This window comes from Sebastes umbrosus, chromosome 1 (assembly GCF_015220745.1).
Source record: "Sebastes umbrosus isolate fSebUmb1 chromosome 1, fSebUmb1.pri, whole genome shotgun sequence".
Lineage (NCBI taxonomy): Eukaryota > Metazoa > Chordata > Actinopteri > Perciformes > Sebastidae > Sebastes > Sebastes umbrosus.
Window position 1 is genome coordinate 5903439 of NC_051269.1, and position 20129 is coordinate 5923567.

At 41.5% G+C, this 20129-nt stretch overlaps 1 protein-coding gene across 3 annotated transcripts in view; it reads left to right on the top strand.

Annotated features, from left to right (window-relative positions):
- Positions 1-20129, top strand: part of LOC119490712 (receptor-type tyrosine-protein phosphatase gamma-like) — a 460745-nt gene that overhangs the window by 296373 nt on the left and 144243 nt on the right. For all 3 annotated transcript variants that reach the window (XM_037774207.1, XM_037774205.1, XM_037774206.1), the window contains exon 4: positions 2754-2902. In XM_037774207.1, the coding sequence (XP_037630135.1) occupies positions 2754-2902 (149 nt within the window). The remainder of the gene's footprint in view (positions 1-2753; positions 2903-20129) is intronic.

A 20129-nucleotide genomic window follows, 5' to 3' on the forward strand; every position in this document is an offset into this window, starting at 1 on the left:
TAATGTTAAAAAAAACTTTATTTTCCTCATACTGTCTGCCTGAATATACCTGTATCTACCCTCTGTCTGAAACGCTCCGTTTTAGTGCATTTCAACGGAATTGCGTTGCTAGGCAACAGTTTGGGTCTATGTTTACTTCCTGTCAGTTGATGTCATTCACATACACTGCAACAGGAAATAAACTGGAACACATTTAAAATATTTGCGTTTAAACCCACGTAATGATCTATATATTGTATATTTGTGACATCACAAATGGACAGAAATCCAAACAGCTTGTTTCAAACGCACAATTTCTGAATATGGGCTGTGTGTATTTCTCCGTATATTGAGCGTTTTGATAGTTTAACAGTATTTATAAAGCACTTAAACCTGCTTTATAATATAAAAGACATGAAAATCACACTTTTTACAATACAGGACCTTTAAAGGACAGGGGAGCTGAAGAACAAAGTATCCTTCCATGCTTGCAAATTCCCTCAGCAGCCTTGTTGCTCTACCGGTTTTGGTTCCCAATTTTCAGTGACTGATTAAGGTCACGGAGAGTGAGTAAATGTCCTGTCCACCTCCCAGTCACTGCTGAGATGTGAGACATTCGCTTGTCTGAGTGCAGGTAGCTCAATCAGGCGAGGCGGACACACCGTGCGTTGTCATCCCCTGTGGGAGTGGACCGGCGAGCTGACCTTCAGGTGGAGGATCACCAGCGCTGACACCTGCTAGCGCAAACAGCAAGATGGGAGCGGGAGACAACAGGCAGAGAAAGAGAAGACCCCATCATCATCGCAGTCAGGATGATGAAATTCCCTGACACATTTGATGCAGAGCGTCCCTGCAGGCCTTCAGCAACTCAAGCATCTCCCCCAAGGCCACACAGAAGATGATGATGATGACCACCTGCAAAGTCAGAAACACAGCAGAGCCTCATCGGAATGGATTTGGGGTTCTGCAGCGTGTAGAGAGTAGTATAAAAATGCTGACACAAACAACAGCTGCGAAAGCTTACAAGCTCTCCCCTGCTACATAATGCATGGCGTACAGGACAAATGTCCCCTGCATTTTTTTCCACAAATTATGCATGGATTCTGCAGTTTCTAAATGACAGATGAGCGTTTCATCTGTGGAGGGATCACCTGGTGGAGACGCTGCTGAATGCAGTGATGGAGCTGAAGGCAGGTCGTGGGGTGGTGGATAACCCCCTACCTGCTGCAGAACAAACTCAATTCAGAGACATCACAGTAGTTTTATTCACAGCTCAACTTTGACTTCTCTTTAACCTTGAGGAGATACCCTGGGTATGTTGAACTCGCCTCGTAGTACAGGCCCCAGCACATCTCTGCAGCACCACAATATTAAATTTAAAATTATGTTTTGACACACACACACACGTTTTGCCTAAGCCATATTGCAATTTCGATAATCTGATTAATTGTGCAGTCCTATTCCAAAGTCATGATTAGGTTATAGACCTTTGAGAGCAGTGTCGTCTGTATATATATATATATATATATATATATATAAACTGGGGAAAAAAAGTTCGGAAACTTGTGTTTGGTGGATTATTTCTCTGTTGTTACGATGCTAATGGTCATTGTATTTTACATCGTTGGAAAGCCTGTTTATTTACCTTCACAATGATGTCCAACTTGTAAGGATCATGCATTTTTGGGATGAGCAGCACAGCTGATTATGTGGGTATTCTCATAAGTCAATTCCAGCAGGAGAATACACTGTTTACCATTGGCAGAGCATTTTGGTAAATTTTTCTTGGGTGCTACCCACATAATCAGCTGTGCTGCTCATCCCACAAATGCACAATCCTTACAAGTTGGACATCATTGTGAAGGTAAATACACAGGCTTTCCAACCATGTAAAATACAATGCCAATTAGCATTGTAACAACAGAGAAATAATCCACCAAACACAAGTTTCCGAACTTTTTTTCCCCCAGTAATATATATGACTCAAGTTGTGGTAAATTATCCTTCAGAGAGTTCTGGGTGAGGTATGGCAGCCTCACATTTATATTTACCTCTACATTTTCCTGTTCTGTGCTAGCAACATTTCATATGTGTAGACTATGTAAAGTGGGCCTAATAACAACTTATAAGGTGTGTGTGATACTTCATGACTCCAAGTCGTGGCCAACGTCTTGATGAAATGATGAACCACTTGAGCGCTTCCTCTATAAATGGGACCGAACCGTCTGATGAAGTGTGGCCGCGCCGGTTAATGGAACACGTGGATGCTTTCAGAGCCATTTGTGAATGTGTGAAAATAAGTCCTCCTCTTAATTCTCGCTAGATTTCAGAGAGATGAGATGGAATAACAAAAGGGACCCTGGAAGGGGCAGTTTGCACTGGCTGAAGAGAGAGAAGGATTTCTTCTTGACAAATTAGCCCCTCTTTGAGAACTCGCCGTGGAGGCTGATGGAAAATGACAGAAAAAAATGGTCTCGTGTGAGCACGTCTTCCTCGGAGCAAATCTAAAAGATAAACACATATCTTACCTTTGGCATGTCCTCACGATAAATCAGTGTCGGCCTGTGAGAGGTTTCACGCTGCGTATGCATCCTCGCACATCTTTGATTCAGCTGCTGAGCGATCTTTGAAATTTTTGCCTTCACAAGTTCACATCAACAACACTCACCAATCTTTTTCTTTGAGAGGAATGATTACGTGTCTGTGTGTCAGAAAAAGACGCTCAATGATGTATGACTCTTTCTCACTCTGTCCTTCTGTCTTTTTTCCACCAGTGGCCATTATGTTGAAGGATGACTACTTTGTACGGGGAGCAGGCCTACCGGGGAGGTTTAAGGCAGAAAAAGTGGAGTTTCATTGGGGTCCCAACAACGGATCTGAAGGCTCTGAGCACAGCATTAACGGCCACCGTTACCCCGTGGAGGTAAGCACAATCTACCAAGACTCAACATACCTAAGAATGGACCGTATACTGTATGAGAATGAGTAGTTACAGTTCTTTAGGTGTAGATAAGGGTTCCTCAATAGGCTTCTGAAGGAAGCTCTGGTATAGTATATAGTTTGGATAGCCCTTGCCAGTTACTGCAGTCTGGGTAGAGCTGCCATAGGATGAGAAACCATGGCTGAGACACCTGTCTATCAAGCAAAACACCCCCACAGATATAACCCAATTTAGAGCCCAGTAACCTCTTACTGGAGGTCATGGTTTGGTGCAAGTTCGGGAGGCTACAGCGGATAAAAAAAGGCCAAATGGATGTTTCTTTGCGTTTATTTTGAACAGAAAGTGTCAAATCCTCTCGCTGTGGCCTGAGGTAGCATTTTTTTGCACACTGGAATATAAGGAACATTTCAAACACTTGTGTATTACACTGTACGAACACTGAACACACACTCACAACAGGCTATAAAACTGAAAAGCAACTCTTATGCTATGACATTGAAAATACGGCTCTTTTGTTCCTGACCTGGTGATCGGCACATCTGTTGGTCATTCAGTTTGGAGATTGGGGAACCTCAGAGGCATGGTCCTCATTTTTTTTCGTGGCAGCACAGCCTCTTGAAAATTTTTTATTAGAGCTCTGTTTCTCCATGTAAAGGCTACATGGGGAGTTTTTGGACAGTGTTACGTTAAGTTAGCCAATCACCATCAATTTACCCTCAGTAGCTTGACTTGACCTGTGGTTTTCATTCAGTAACAGCACTCAGTGCCAATCCAGTTATCAAATACACTTAATAACAGGACCACATTACATACTAATGAGGATGGAACATGAAAATGTGTCTGTGAAATAATAACTTAATGCTGGCCAGAATATTTGAAGGCGATGCAGCTCAGTACTATAAGATTCATATAAATTAGCACATACAGTACGGCTATGGAGGTCAGGGCGCTGGATGGGCGAGGAAATGTCTCATGCTTTGTAGTCAGTCTGTTGACATTATTATTATTTAACCCTGACCACCACTTTTCCTTGACCTCAACCAGGTGGGTTTACATACCTGCATTTATTTTCCCATGTGTTTGTGTCTAACTGACTGATAGGGACAACAGACTGGTCCAGTATTGAGGGATAGCGCTGTAGACGGCAGCTGCTCACAGGCTGCAGTATGGTGCTATAGGGGCAAGCTGGCACCGTCATTTAGGTCCACTAAAAGTGCTTGTTTTTACCATGACTGGCTCGGATTGTTATTATAAGTGTCTGACATCATGGAAAGAGTCTCGCTCAAGGAGAAGTCTCCTTCTGAAATCTGGCAAGGTGACGTGTTGCCGGAAGACGACGGTGGAATAGTGGAATACGTCCATGGTGGAAACGAGAGTGGCAGCCGGTCAGAGTTTGTTGTGTTGGAGTACAGAAAGAGTAGCTTAGAGTTATCTAAAAGATTTTCAATGTCACGGCTGAATATTTAGATAATTTCCACAACACGGATGAGATCTTTGAATTCGATTAGCCGCCCACATTTATACATTTTGCTGGACTGTTTATTAAGATCCCCATTAGGTTTTGCAGCAGCTACTCTTCCTGGGATCCACACAGTTTACATGGTGACAATACAGAAATACACATTCACACTACTCATTACTATACACACACTGGCATAACACATCTCTATGTACGTCTACTGTAAAAACAAAAACTAACACAAACGCAAAGGAAATAGAACGGCTCTGACTGAATCTACCATAATCTCACAGATAAATATCACCATTTAAACACAGAATGACCACGCAACCCCTCACACATCTATAAGCATAATTATTAATTCATAAAGTTTCTTATTAAATATCCCATATTGTAAAAAGTGAGATTTTCACGTCTTTTATATTTGGAGCAGGTTTAAGTGATATATAAATACTGTTAAACTATCAAAAAGCTCAATATACGAAGAAATACACACAGCCCGTATTCAGAAATTGTGCGTTTAAAACAAGCCGTTAGGATTTCTGTCCATTTGTGATGTCACAAATATACAATATTTAATTTCACAGTTTTAAACGTAAACATTCTAAATGTGTCCCAGTTTGTTTCCTGTTGCAGTGTATGTGAATGACATCAGCTGACAGGAAGTACACATGGACCCAAGCTGTTTCCTAGCAACGCAATTCCGTTGCCATTCCTTTGAAATGCGCTAAAACGGAGCGTTTCTGATAGAGGGTGTATAAAGGTTTATTCAGACAGACAGTATGAGAAAAATAATGTGTTGTTTGAAAATTAAAGCATGTAAACATGTTCTGGTAGAAACACAAAATACAAGTATGAACCTGAAGATGAGCATGATATGTCCCCTTTAAGTTAATAGACCTAACCCATCTATGAATGACACTTAAACTCACAATAAACATAACATTATACATGCTAGCCTCAAACACACATTTGGCTCTAGGTTTTTAGAAATGTCCTGTAAAATGATTTTTTATAAAAGAGTGCGAAGACAAGCATCACAGAAGCAAGTGAACAGTGTTGGCTGTGAAGACCGGGCTTGATTGTGCCATTAAGAGACACTCTATTAGCATCCAGGTTCATCATCTAACAACCAAACTCATTGCTTATGTGTAAATATGAGCGTGTGTGTGTGCATGTTGTTTATGTGCAGCTGTCAGTCTCTTTGATGCTGAAATGTCAGCCCTCTCTGTCTGGACTTCTAGAGAGCTGCATCTTTACCGTGGCTGGCCAAACACATGAATATGTATCATTTGACATTTGGTAGATCAGCACACCGAGAGTTCAGCTTGATATCCAAACTCTTTTTTTCCCTCCCCTTCGTCCAAACCTTTTCACAAAGTTGCATGACGGTGTCTTTGTGTCAGTCGGTGGTAGAGATAACCCCGTATGGAGAATATGCATTTGTCCTCAGCACTTAGAAATATTGCTTACCTGTCTGCCGGAGAAGGCGTCAAAGATTCTGCTGAAAACACAAAACCTCCTATATGAATGCAGGAGGCTTTGTGGGACTGTTGTTTTTAAATTGCCAGATTTATAATATGCCGTCACAATTGATTCAGCAGCGAGACATCGGCGAGGAAAAGTTCCCATGTAGCACTTTTATGAAGTTCCAGTGAAAATCAAGCCTGTTTTCTCATATTGACTGAGCCTCAGTCGACAATACTATTTCTCCAGAGACGCACACACACACGCACACACATACACACACACACACACACACACCTCTGCCTCATGCCAGATTCAATATTGGCAGTATAGCTCAGCTGATCCGTCCTTTAAGGCCACAACTGATACTGATATTTCTGCAGAGAGACGAGATTATGTGCTGAAATTTCATCATTTCATATTTGAATAACAAACATGATTCTGTTACAAAGCCCGGGTTGTGCATACAGAATAATTGTAGACTTTTACAGATTTTATTTATAATAAAAGGTTTTTTTTTTTAAGTATTTTTTTAAAAAAGGACTTTGTGATTTCATTTGATAATTTCACTTAATAATGTTAAAATTTGAAGGCATTAAAGACCAAAAAAGTCTTGGACTTGGAATTGTTAATTCAAAGTAATGATATTTTTATTTGTTTATGTCATTTTGAGTTTCTTAAAGTGGTAGTAGGCAGTATATTTTTGGCATCATTGGGTAAAAAATCCATAATAACCTTTCAGCATATTGTAATTCAAGTGTTCTGAGAGATAACTAGACTTCTGCTCCTCCTCATGGCTCTGTTTTCAGGCTTTAGAACATCTAGCCTGTGACGGAAAACTTTGACCAATCACAGGTCATTTCATTGAGAGGGCGTTCCTATTGGCTGTGCTCCAGTCATGTGACCGGTACTTGGCGTTCCTTCACCAGATTTCACAATGGCGGCTGCGTCACAAACTTTCTCCTTTTACAGCTAAACCGTACACTACAAGATGATTCTGAAAACATCTGAGGAGAGAAATAGGCATTAACGTAACATCATATTGATTCATATTTGATCAGCTCTGCCTAGTTTGACCGTTTGGTCGGAGTTCGCGAGTGATTGACAGCCGGCTCTCATAGACTCAGATCAGCTCTTACTGCTTGTTTTCCTCCGGTCTGTGAAATCTTGGAGATGCTGTTAGCAGCACCGGAGGACACAGAGGCACATGATTTTCTCAGGTTACCTGCTTCATGTACTACTGTCACGATGTAGCGCTTTAGAAAAATAACTTTTTTGAACCATAATTGCTCCAATCTCGCCTTCTTCAGCTTTAATAAATCATTTAATTGCAAATTTAATTAATACATTTATATAATTTTTTTTTAATTACATTTTTAATTTAATGCAGGTTTCCATGTTGTTGATATGATCAGGATGCTCAGAATTTCCTTGTCATACAATGAGTTGTCATGGCAACAAAGTTAATTTGCAAACAAATGACAGTCACATATTTTTTTGGTCTTTGCAAAAGCTTGCATTCTAATGTTTGACCCAGTGTATATAAAAATGTAATGCAAAATGCACATTAACTTTTGAAAAATAGAAACTCACAGTTATACCTTGGAAAGCATGCTACTTATCGGTCCCCATAGTTTAATATGAATAATTTCCTAGACAGGAACTGTACTGTAATTTCTCAGGAAGGGTCCTGGAAAGGACTGTGTGGTCCTTTGGTACTAATTATAAAGACAATGGAGACAGTTTTTAACTGGTACACTTGCAATTAATTCGTTTATGATTGCTAGCATAACTTTGAGAGTCAGAGAGACTCTACTTGGTACTTCGTGCATGACTAATGTTGCAGTCTCAAGCTTTGCTGCTCTGGCTTCTTATTTAAAACCAACTGTAAAAAAAATCTGGGAGTGACATTTGACAGCTGTTTGAAATTTGATAAACAGATTGACTCTGTTGTTAAAAGAAGCTTTTTCCAGCTTTGTCTTCTGGCTAAAGTAAAGCCCTTCCTCAATCGGCACGATCTCGAGAAGGCAATTCACGCCTTTATTAGCTCGAGACTTCATTATTGTAATGCTCTTTATGTTGGTCTCAACCAGTCTTCCCTCGCTCGCCTCCAACTTGTGCAAAATGCTGCTGCTCACTTTTTAACTAACACTTCCAGACGTGAACACATTACCCCCGTACTGTACTCACTCTATTGGCTTCCAGTTCGCTTTAAAATCGATTTTAAGCTCTTGATGTTTGTTTTTAAATGTCCCATATTATAAAAAGTCAGAATTTCATGTCTTTTATATTATAAAGCAGGTTTAAGTGATATATAAATACTGTGAAAATATCAAAACACATATATGGAGAAATACACACAGCCCGTATTCAGAAATTGTGCATTTGAAACAAGCCATAAGGATTTCTGTCCATTCGTGATGTCACAAATATACAATATTAAGACCATTACACAGTTTTAAACGTAAACAATCTAAATGTGTTTTCCTGGTTGCTGTGTATGTAAATAACATCAGCTGACAGGATGTAAACATGGACCCAAGCTGTTGCCTAGCAACACAATTCTGTTGCAATTCCATCGCAATTCCGTCGAAATGCACTAAAACGGAACGTTTGAGACAGAGGGTAAATACAGGTATATTCAGACAGACAGGATGAGGAAAATAAAGTTGTTTTTTTAACAGTACAGCATGTAAACATGTTCTAGTAGAAACACAAAATACAAGCATGAACCTGAAAATGAGCAGAATGTGGGACCTTTAAAGCCATTAATTGTCCGAGATTTTAACTCTCCGTGATCATAACGGGGCTTTGCGGTCATCTGGTCAACTTTTTTTAGAAGACCCGAGGTCGAGGTATAAGCTGTGGGGTGATCGTGCTTTTGCTGTCGCTGCTCCTAAACTATTGAACAAGTTACCCCCTGAATACGCACTATCACTGACCTAGGACTTTTTAGATCTAAGCTCAAGACTTTTTTATTTAAATTGGCTTTTAATACCTAGTAGCGCTTGACATTTTCCTTATGCTTTTTATGTACCTTGTATGGAGCGGTACGTGTTTTCATATTGAACCAAATCTGCCTCCCACTGCAGAGTCGATTCAATATGAATTTGAATGGTCAGAGTGTTGTGAGCGCCGCTTCAGGAGTGCATCTCAATCCATCTGTTGTGCATTCCCCGTATGAACCAGCACTACCGTTATTGACAATATGCCAGTATTGGAGTTCAAATTTTCAAAATAAATGAACAAAAAAAAAGTTATTTTCTTCATTTTCTTTGTTTTCCCTAAACATGACCCCAAAACCGAGGTATATACCGAACCGTGAATTATGTGTACAGTTACACACTTACTACATATGCATATATCAAAGCAGTAAAGATAACAGTGAGCTCTGGACACAGTCTTGACATAAACGTACAGTTCGAGCCAGTTCTCTTCAACTATATCTTCTCTATCAAGATCACAAATACCTGCTACCCTACCCAGTGACATAGACAGTATGTCAATGACGATATTAAAAGTGCATAACATCTTCAATTTATAGACACAATCCAGTAATATTCCAAGTAATTTAGTCAGTTGTAGCACAGTAACTACCGTTTCATTTCCTGTTTCTTCTCTACAAGCTCATATAAACGAGTGGATCCAAACAACCGTCTCAGAACAGTGCCTCTATTTTCCCAATAATCAGTACCAAATCAATGAGTTATTTCCAGGAAAATCACATGGACATTATGAGGAAATTACAGGACTAACACATTTCTAGATTAACAATTACTTTCCTGCTATTTGGTCACAAAATATCCAGATATACGTTTGCATGTGTGGTCACATTATTAAAGTTGACATGGCAGCTTTGTGATTCAGTGGCTAACAGTCTGTGCTGTGCATTATTTTTACTGACATCCTTATGTAATTATTTTAGGGTATTTTGTTATAGCATTAGTCCTTAGTGATGAAAGTTTGTGCAAATGAATGTATAATGAATGCAAAAAACACAGAGCAGAATTCCTAATTCAGCCAAATTGTATTCATTTTATCATCTACTTTAAATAAGACTTCCACCATTAGTCTCTAGGTCACGACAACGTCTTGTGTCTCACTGAATTTGATTGTTTCCAGGGTTGAAAACCATCTGAAACTGTGAACAAATCTTGTTTTTTTTCATCATAAATATTGAAATGAAACAACTATTTTTAAGAAACCCAACACTCTTATTTCTTTCCGAAGCTCTGCTACCAACCTGTATATGTATTGACGGGAGAACATCACATTATTATGTTTACGTAAAGTGAAAAGAAAAATATTTTGAGGTTGTTTTCGTGTCTGCGGTCAGAGAGAAGCTCTCTGCAGTGAGTGACTGCAGCATCACGCTGTAAAGCTCTCAGCACGGCCGCTGATGCAGCTTCATACAAACACAGCATCAGCAGTGAAATAGGAGCATGGTGTGATTGCTGTCCAGCCCCTGGTTCAACTTCATTGCCTGCCTGCTACAGTGCACAATGTTATCTCTGCGGGGACAGATTGGAAAACTACAATATGGACACACGGTTAGTTGACAGGGGTCCTTCATTGTGTTTGAGTGGAAATCTCAACAGCACAAATTCACAAAAGAATATGCAAATAAAACCAAAACCATCTGAATGGTGAGATACCACCGGAGGTAGGTGGAATAATATTTTGATCTATATGAACTGACAAAGCGGCTGCTTTGTCATTTCAGCTGCACGTCGCGTGGTGGTGCGATTCACACGTTGGGTGTTCACACCAGCTGCATTTCAGCTGCGTGTCAGCTGCGTTTCTGCTGCTGTCAGCTCTTTCTTTAGAGTTTGCCTTTCATAATGGCCATTTCATTTCATTATGAATGTCATTTATATTTATTTTAGACAGAGAAAGGTTAAGAAACGTGTGGTAATTTGTAAATGATAGTAATAATCTACAATTAAAACCCGGTACAATATCCATTCATGGAGCTCTGCAAGTCACTGCATGCTCTACAACACTGTCCAGCACATATTTCAGAATAAAAGCCTAGTGTTAACAAATGAAGGAATTCTGTCCACAGAAAAAATGCTTGAGGGCATTTATTTTGAAATGAAAGCAGGAAGTGTTGATTTAATCCCCGTACTTTATTAATTCATGGAGCTCTCCAAGTCACTGCGTGTTCCACATCACTGTCCTGCACATATTTCAGAATAAAAGCCTTGCGTCAACAAATGAAGGAATTCTGTCCACAGAAAAAAAACACTTGAGGGCTTTTATTTTGAAAGTAAAGCAGGGAGTGTTGATTTAAAAATAAGTAATTACTTTTTTTCATCTCCATAACATATTCTACGGAGAGACATCGAAACTGTAGTAATGTAGCTGATATGATGTCAATATACAGTCAATAGATCACCTTCACTGTCTGTTGTTGCTGTGAACCTCACGCGCCACGTGTAAAAAACGTCAAAGACGTCTCACGCGTGTCTCACGCAGGCAGTGTGACTGCTCGAACCTGTTAACGTGGACGCCGAAATAAAAAACAACAGGTAACGCAGCCGCCACGCGCTCCTGACGTTCCCTGTGTGTCCCGGGCTTTACAGCGTCTTACAGACAGGAATGATGACGACGCACAAGTGATTTAAGGGCACTTTCACAAACCTATTTAGTCTGGTTTGGTTCCACGGTGCACAAATTAAAACAGACCAAATGAAACAATGATATACTGTAAATTTGCTGAGGCTGGTGTACGACGGGGCGGGGCTGAAGTTTTTTCACTTTGACTCGGCACTGATCTGCTGTGTGCATGAATCCCTTCTCCTCCAGTTTATGACTTTATTTAGCGTATTCTGTGTATTCTCCTCGGCCCAGAGGTCAAATCAAACACCGGACTTCTGCAAAAGTCCAGGTCAGTCCTCTCCCGCTCATGTCAATCTGAGATTTACCTGTGTCCATCTCAACAAACGTCCACACAGGCAGCCCTGCATTTTGGCTCGCTTGGAAATGGTCTTACACCACCGCTAATAGCGGAACTTGACCAAGGCGGCTTGTGAAAACGCCCTATGAGTTAAGGGAACGAACAGCCTCTGGGTAAGTGCTGTTGCAGAACCTAGGCTGTCCTAGTTCTGATGCTTTGTTGGCTGCACAGCAGTCCACCAGGAATGAAACCTTATTTCTGTAAGCTGTTTTCATTGTTGTTAAGAATGGGGGGAATACACATGGGAAATACAATTCATTAGTGTAAAGTGAGTAGGTTATAACGGTGGAGACAAAACACATCTCTGAGGGCACCGGTGTTAATAACCAGGGACTTGGAGAACCCGTTACTTACTCTGAACACCTGCCTCCTTCCCTGCAAGAAGTACAAGATCCAATGACAAGGGGACGTTTGGACTAGTTTATCATACAGCCTGGATGGTAGAATCATATTAGCACTGAGCTGCAAAGTGGCGGAGGCAAGGTGTTGAAGTACTGAGTGCAAACATAATAACACTGCATCATCAGCATACCTGTTTGCCCTGTATGCAAACTGATAAGGCTCAAGGGCAACAAGGGACAAGTAACTGCAAAGCAAAGACATTGATTATAGCAGATGTTAAGGCGACAGGTTGATAATCATTCAGGCAGTTTGGGTTAGCTTTTTTAGGCACAGGAACAATATCGGCAGACTTCAAATACATTGGAGGCGGGGCCCCGTTCACTCCTATGAAAGTTACTCAGTGGCACATGTAGCCTAAATGGCTCGACTTCCGTCTGGAAAAGTACTCGGATCTTGGGCACATGGAACATGCGCAGTAGCAGTCACATGACTCGGTCACAGGTTCCCAACGTCAGGCCGTCGTCACGGCTTGTGCTCCAGCCTCGGTCTGAGTCTCACTCACATGAACTGAGGAAAGGAAATAACTCTGGATTCAGCTATTAGTCCATTTTACAACTCTTAGGACCTAGTGATTTAAATAACGGCTATTAGAATGATCATACTGGGAAGTTGATTCACCTTTAAAAAAAAAAAGATCTGCTGAGTTACAGACGTCTCTTTCCCAATGTAAGTCTATGGGAAAAAGTATTTTTGGGCCCAATGGCATTATGTGACGGACACGGAAGTTGCAGTACCGCCGTTTGACCACTACGAAAGTTGGGATCGACAACCGGCGCTCTCCTAGGGAGCTTGGACCTGATGGGGGAGGAGAATGAGTGGAATGGAACCAAGCATGCGTCAAACCTGCAGTAAAAATTATTCAACTCACTGGCTCAGAATGGGCCTTTAGGGTGTGACTAAGCATGCCAGTAAGCATGATCGGTCTGGTTACAGTAAAGGGAACGAGTCACTGCCATAGAGCCCGGCTGAATTCTGATATTGATATTGATCCATCTATCTATCTATCTTTACATACATACATTCATACATACATACATACATACATACATACAGTATATATCGCTAACACAGCAAACCCGATGTGATAAGCATGAGGGACATGTCGGTAGTCAGGGACAGGATAATATTAGAGTTATATTGAAAAGAGGAAATGATGAGGTCATTGTTTATTAACTTTCCAAAAATGTATTTCACATACCAGTTAACAATTTACCCCATAGACACCGCTGACCCCTCACCACCATCTGCTCAGCCCAGATGCACACTCTGCCAGTGTAACCAGAGGGACGTTTCCCATCATACCTGCATAAAACTGAGTGCTGGACTGACTAGTTTGTTAAGTTTGCTGTTTTATGTTCCAAAATGCAAATGTTCCTTTTAGTTAAGTGTTTGTAATGTGATGTGTCTGTTCAGAACATGGTGGCTGATGTTGGTTATTGTCATGTTTGTGATGGTTTATAGTTTTAACCATTGAAGAGGTGGCTGTTGCATTTCGTACACATTTTTTGAGAGGATCAGATTTGCCTTTTTTTCCTCAATGCTTATCACTTTGGCTAAAACCTCTCTGGGGGCGCCAGATATGTCTCTCTGCAGGAGACATATCTTTCCATGCTCTCTGCTCCATTTCTTTCCTTTTTTCTTTTCCTATACTAGTGCACTGTCCGTTCAAATGTGTGGGCTGATTGCTTGGCCTCCGGTGTTGCTGCGTGCATCTTTCTCGCTCTGCTCAAACAGCTTCACACACTCCACTCTGCACTTCCCTGGGTCCTCGGCAACACACCCGCCATGTGTTCAGTCCATCAGATGAACGGTTGTCGAGAAAATTAATTATAAATATGTCTGTGGTCTCTCCGGTCTGTCTTTCTTTATCTGTTCTTGGATGTACTGTAGCGAGAGACGGCGAGAGAGCTGTACCCAGCATGCCGTTCAGCGGTGTAACAGTTAGTACTGTAGCGAGAGACGGAGAGAGAGCTGTACCCAGCATGCTGTTCGGCGGTGTAACAGTTAATATTGTTGATAGTGACTGAGAGCGAGCTGTACCCAGCATGCCGTTCTGAGGTGTAACAGTTGATATTGTACGAGAGACGAAGAGCAAGCTGTACCCAGCATGCCGTTCGGCGGGGTAACAGTTGATATTGTACGAGAGACGGAGAGCGAGCTGTACCCAGCATGCCGTTCAGCGATGTAACAGTTAATATTGCAGCGAGAGACGGAGAGCGAGCTGTACTCAGCATGCACCTACACACCTGCAGACCTACAGACCTACAGACCTACACTCCTACAGACCTACACTCCTACGGACCTATAGACCTACACTCCTACAGACCTACACTCCTACAGACCTACACTCCTACAGACCTACACACCTACACTCTTACACACCTACAGACCTACACTCCTACAGACCTACACACCTACACTCCTACACACCTACACACCTACAGACCTACACACCTACACTCCTACACACCTACACACCTACAGACCTACACTCCTACAGACCTACACACCTACACTCCTACACACCTACAGACCTACACTCCTACACACCTACACTCCTACACACCTACACTCCTACAGACCTACACACCTACACTCCTACAGACCTAAACACCTACACTCCTACAGACCTACACTCCTTCAGACCACACACCTACACTCCTACAGACCTACACACCTACAGACCTACACACCTACACTCCTACAGACCTACAGACCTACAGACCTACACTCCTACAGACCTACACACCTACACTCCTACAGACCTACACACCTACAGACCTACACTCCTACAGACCTACACACCTACAGACCTACACTCCTACAGACCTACACTCCTTCAGACCACACACCTACACACCTACACACCTACACTCCTACAGACCTACACACCTACACTCCTACAGACCTACACTCCTTCAGACCACACACCTACACTCCTACAGACCTATACACCTACACACCTACACTACTATACACCTACAGACCTATACACCTACACACCTACACTCCTATACACCTACAGACCTATACACCTACACACCTACACTCCTATACACCTACAGACCTATACACCTACACACCTACACTCCTATACACCTACAGACCTATACACCTACACACCTACACTCCTATACACCTACAGACCTATACACCTACACACCTACACTCCTATACACCTACAGACCTACAGACAGAGACTCCTTTCATTTTGGTTAGACTATTTTTCTTTTTTTTTCCTTTAAATTCCCTGACATATTCTCTCCATTCTTTTATCTCCATTCTTTTATTTTCTTTTATTCCCCTCCCTTCTCTTCCCCTGCGCTCCTCCCAGTCCCTCTCTTACTGAGTTGCAGTGGGCGGAAGAGAAGAGGAGTGTTCTTGTGCTCTCTGTGAGTGCTCCACATGAATGATGTATGATTTACAAGCCTTGCCATTTAGTAATTGTAGCCTAATAGGGCCCTTGAATAGCATGATGAAGTAGGGACCTGCTGCTCCCCTACCTGCTGTTTTAAACAGTAATGCTCTGGTTAATATGCCAAGCACAGCATTGCCAGGCAGCGCAGCACACGTCTTTAGCCGGAGTGTGTCACTCATCCTGTGTTTGTGTGCACACCCCTGTGTCCTGTACATTCATTCCACGGGTGAGTGCTTTGCATCGAAAGGCAAACAGGTATGAATAGACACAGAGGTATTCTCAAACCAGGAGGTTGCGTGGTCGATTCTGAATCGTCAAGCCGAGCACATGGGCCGACACACGTACTATACACACGCAGGGCTTCCTCTGTGTGCTCTGCATACAGCGTATACTGTTTCCTAAGTGCACACTTCAGTATAGTCTACAGTGTACTACTATTGCGTTAAAAATGACACAGTGAGGTACACTTAAGTTTCGATTGTTGGGTTGATGGCACTGTTTTCCCACTACAGAAATGGAGGATATACTCATAGCTGGAAAAACAGATCATGAAGAGTCATGTAACAGCGCTGAAGCAAGGCTGAGATAGCGACCAGACAGAACAGGTTATTGCCCCGGAACCCCAGGACTTCTAGGGACCCAGGGCAGTTTTGCCCGAAAATTGTGAATAACTGGTTTGATGAAAATATGTTTGGAAATATGTTTGCCTGATAATCAGAATGAACTGCCATCTTGTTTCACTTCATTCATTCAGCCTGACATCAAGTTCATGTTTGTGGAGGTATTTGATTTTGTTACCTTCCGACAGGGCTAGGCTAGCTGTTTCCAGTCTCTGAGCTAGGCTAAGCTTACTGGCTGCAGATGTGAGAGTGGGGCCAATCTTTTCATCTAACTCTCGGCAATAAAGCAAATAGATTAGTTGTGTGCCGATATATATTTGATATCATTACCGGCGGTAATGGAGCTCCAGCGCGACCCCGTATATCTTATGGTGACTGAGAGAGTGTCAATGTGAAGATGAGCCAGCCGTAGAATAATGTCATTCATGCAGATGTTTAATAAACTGATCTTTCATTTCTCAGCTGGATTCTATGTGCATCACTTTACAATGCGGTTGAAGCTCAGGGGACTGTGCTGTTATTATGGGATGTAAAATGTGTTCTATTTTGTTTTTAAAACTTTAAACCATCTTTCTTAATGTCCAGCTAATTATTGAAGTTTAACTTTGTAAAGGCTAATTCATTTCCCTTTTGTATTTCTAAATTAATGCAGCGTCAATGCTGGAATTCAGATCGCCTCAGATCGGAGGAAAACAACCAATCAGAGCTGATCTGTTGCCTTGCCGTCTCTGAGCAGCTGTCAATCACTCGCAAACTCCGACCAAAAGGTCAAACTAGTCAGCGCTGATCAAATATGAATCAATATCCTGTTACTGTAATGACTATTTCTCTCCTCAAATTTTTTCAGAATCATCTTGTAGTGTACTGTTTAGCAGTAAAATGAGAAAGTTTGTGACCTGGCAGCCATGTTGAGAACAGTTGAGGAAATACCAAGCACCGCCCACCAGTTGGAGCACAGCCAATAGGAACACTCTCTCTCTGAAATGACCTGTGATTGGCCAGAGTCTTCCGTCACGGGATAGACTTTCTAAAGTCTGAAAACAGAGCCATGAGGAGGTGCAGTAGTCTAGTTTTCTCTCAGAACACTTGAATTACAATATGCTGAAAGGTTATTATGGATTTTTTGCCCAATGATGCCAAAATAAATTCTGCCTACTGCATGTTTAATATTAAATTAATCAATCTCATAATCTAAACAGCAAGTTCTGAAAGCACTGATCCATAGTTGCTGCTTGGAAGAGGTAGGACAGACAATGACTCGGCGATTTGTCTATAATAAAATGTGATAATTGAATAAATGAGGTGATAATTGAACATATCAATGAAAACCAGCATAAAATGAAAGAATGAAATTTATCTTTAAATAGTAAATGCAACTATCCTCAGGACGATACTGGGAAGAAATATGTGATTTTGATCTATCGGAATATGAGCGGATGTTCTACTAAAACCTATGAATTTAAATATTAATAATTCAGAGTGCTATCCGACACCAAGCCTTAATCATATCAGCAGATGAATGTGCTTTATACTTTGTGCAGCGATGTCTCAGACAGTTCCCAGTGAGGTTCGGCAGTAGTTCAGCTCAGGTCCTGTTGTGGTCCTCAGCTGGACTCGGGATACTAGCAAAAAGTTGCAAATGTTGTTTTAAAGTCGTCTATCGCTGATCAGCAATACAGCCACTTGAGTTCTTGATCTCGGGTATGTGTGGTCTGTTGAAGAGCAGGGAGTTAAATAAAGCTCTGAATAATTTTGTTTAACCCTCTCAGACCCACAATAGACCTGTTTTTGTCTTTTTTAGGGGGGTACAGGGGGTCTTTAGGGGGAGATAGCAGGTCAACAGTAGATGTCACATAGAAGTGGTGTACATCATCTGAAAGCTGAGAACCTGAAGATTAATCAGAGATGCAGCTCAGCACTGTGTGTCAAGTTATTCTAGTCATAAATCAGAAATAAACATTAATTAATTATTGATTTATTTAGAATGAATAGTAAAAGTGTATAATGGTTTAGAAAATGATGATAGAAGTATATGATGATCATCTCCATGCTCTATTATGTCTCCTAAGTTGCTGCAGCAATTTTTGGGTTGATACCATTTGTTACTCAGATTTGGTGCTAAATTTAACCATTTTTTTACCACTGGAGAATTGATAAGAATGATCAATAATCCATCCAAAATACCACATTAAGAATCAGCCCTTCAGTTAGCAGCTGTAGCAACTTAAATTCAGCCAGCGCAAACCCCAGCGCCGCAGGGTGATAGCGGTCTGGTGGCCGGCGGCAGCGCTGGGTCTAACCTGTGTAACGGCAGCAACAGAAAGTTTGCTAGTATAGTACAGTTCTAGTGCAGAGAGTTCCAAATCTGAACAGTGACTAATAATTTAGTCAATAAATAATAAAAAAAGGGGATGTAATTAAACAACCTTGATTTTTCTGTCCCAGTGTGGCTTTTCTACGGATGTTTTACACACCTACGTGCAGAAGTACTGGACAACAACTACATGGAACACCAAAACTCAGATCCATCAGCAGGAATCTCATGAAATTCCACTTAAAGGTCCCGTATTGTAAAAAGTGAGATTTTCATGTCTTTTATATTATAAAGCAGGTTTAAGTGCTTTATAAATACTGTTAAACTATCAAAACACTAAATATACAGAGAAACACACACAGCCCATTTTCAGAAAGTATGAGTTTGAAACAAGCCGTTATAATTTCTGTCCATTTGTGATGTCACAAATATACAATATTTAGACCATTACGGGGTTTTAAACCGTAAACATTCTAAATGTGTCCCAGTTTATTTCCTGGTTGCAATGTATGTTAATAACATCAACTGACAGGAAGTAAACATGGACCCAAACTGTTGCCTAGCGGCGCAATTCCGTTGAAATGCACTAAAACAAAGCGTTTTAGGCAGAGGGTGAATACAGGCATATTCAGCCAGACAGTACGAGGAAAATTAAGTTTTTTTTTTACATTACAGCATGTAATTCTAGTTCTAGTAGAAACACAAAATACAAGTAAGAACCTGAAAATGAGCATGATATGTTCCCTTTAAAATGGTGTTCACTTCAAGGATTTAGCAAGTAGAGTGATCTTTATCCATTCCACCATAAACATGAAATCAATTATGAAATCTGGAGCCATTCACCTGCATTATATCAGAGACTGAGGACAGTGATATTCATTCACATATCGGCCCCGGTGTGTCAGCGAACCAGTGTATCTGTCTACGGCTATACCTCCCGTGTCCATCCCCCCCAGAGCAGCTGAGAGTGCTATCAGGGCTAGCTGGCCCAGGCGCTAAGCTATCCATTCTGTGTGACTGCCTCTTGCCAAGGCTCGTTTTTATCTCCACCCCCCCTCCCCAGCCTACCAGACGTGATAAACGAGGAGCAAAGGATGAAACGATGGAGGAGGAAGGGGCCGGTGTGTGTGTGTGGCTCCAGAACTTGCTCTGCCAGCTTTTACCCACCTGCCTAGATAAGAGAGGCACTGTAAATTAACACGCGATAGGGGGGATGAGAGCATGGGCGGTGTGTGTCTGCGGATCGGAAGAGTTTGTGCACACGTATACACACACGCACGCACTGCCTCTCTTTGCTATGCCGCAGGTATCGCAGATAAAGATGTGTCATTGATGAATGGGATTTTATTTCCCATCAACCTTTGCTGTGTGGGAAATGGAAAGCGCATCGTGGCCCCTAAATCATCACATGAATAATGATAACACTGGGTAGCAGTTTTCATTTTGTCGCACTATTTGTCTGCAAAGCGCCGTATGCAAACTGTTTGTTTCTATCAGCGCTTGTAGTGTGTGTGTGTGTGTGCGTGCGTGTCTTTTTGTTTTTGCATTGCAGCTCAAAATGAATACTGAG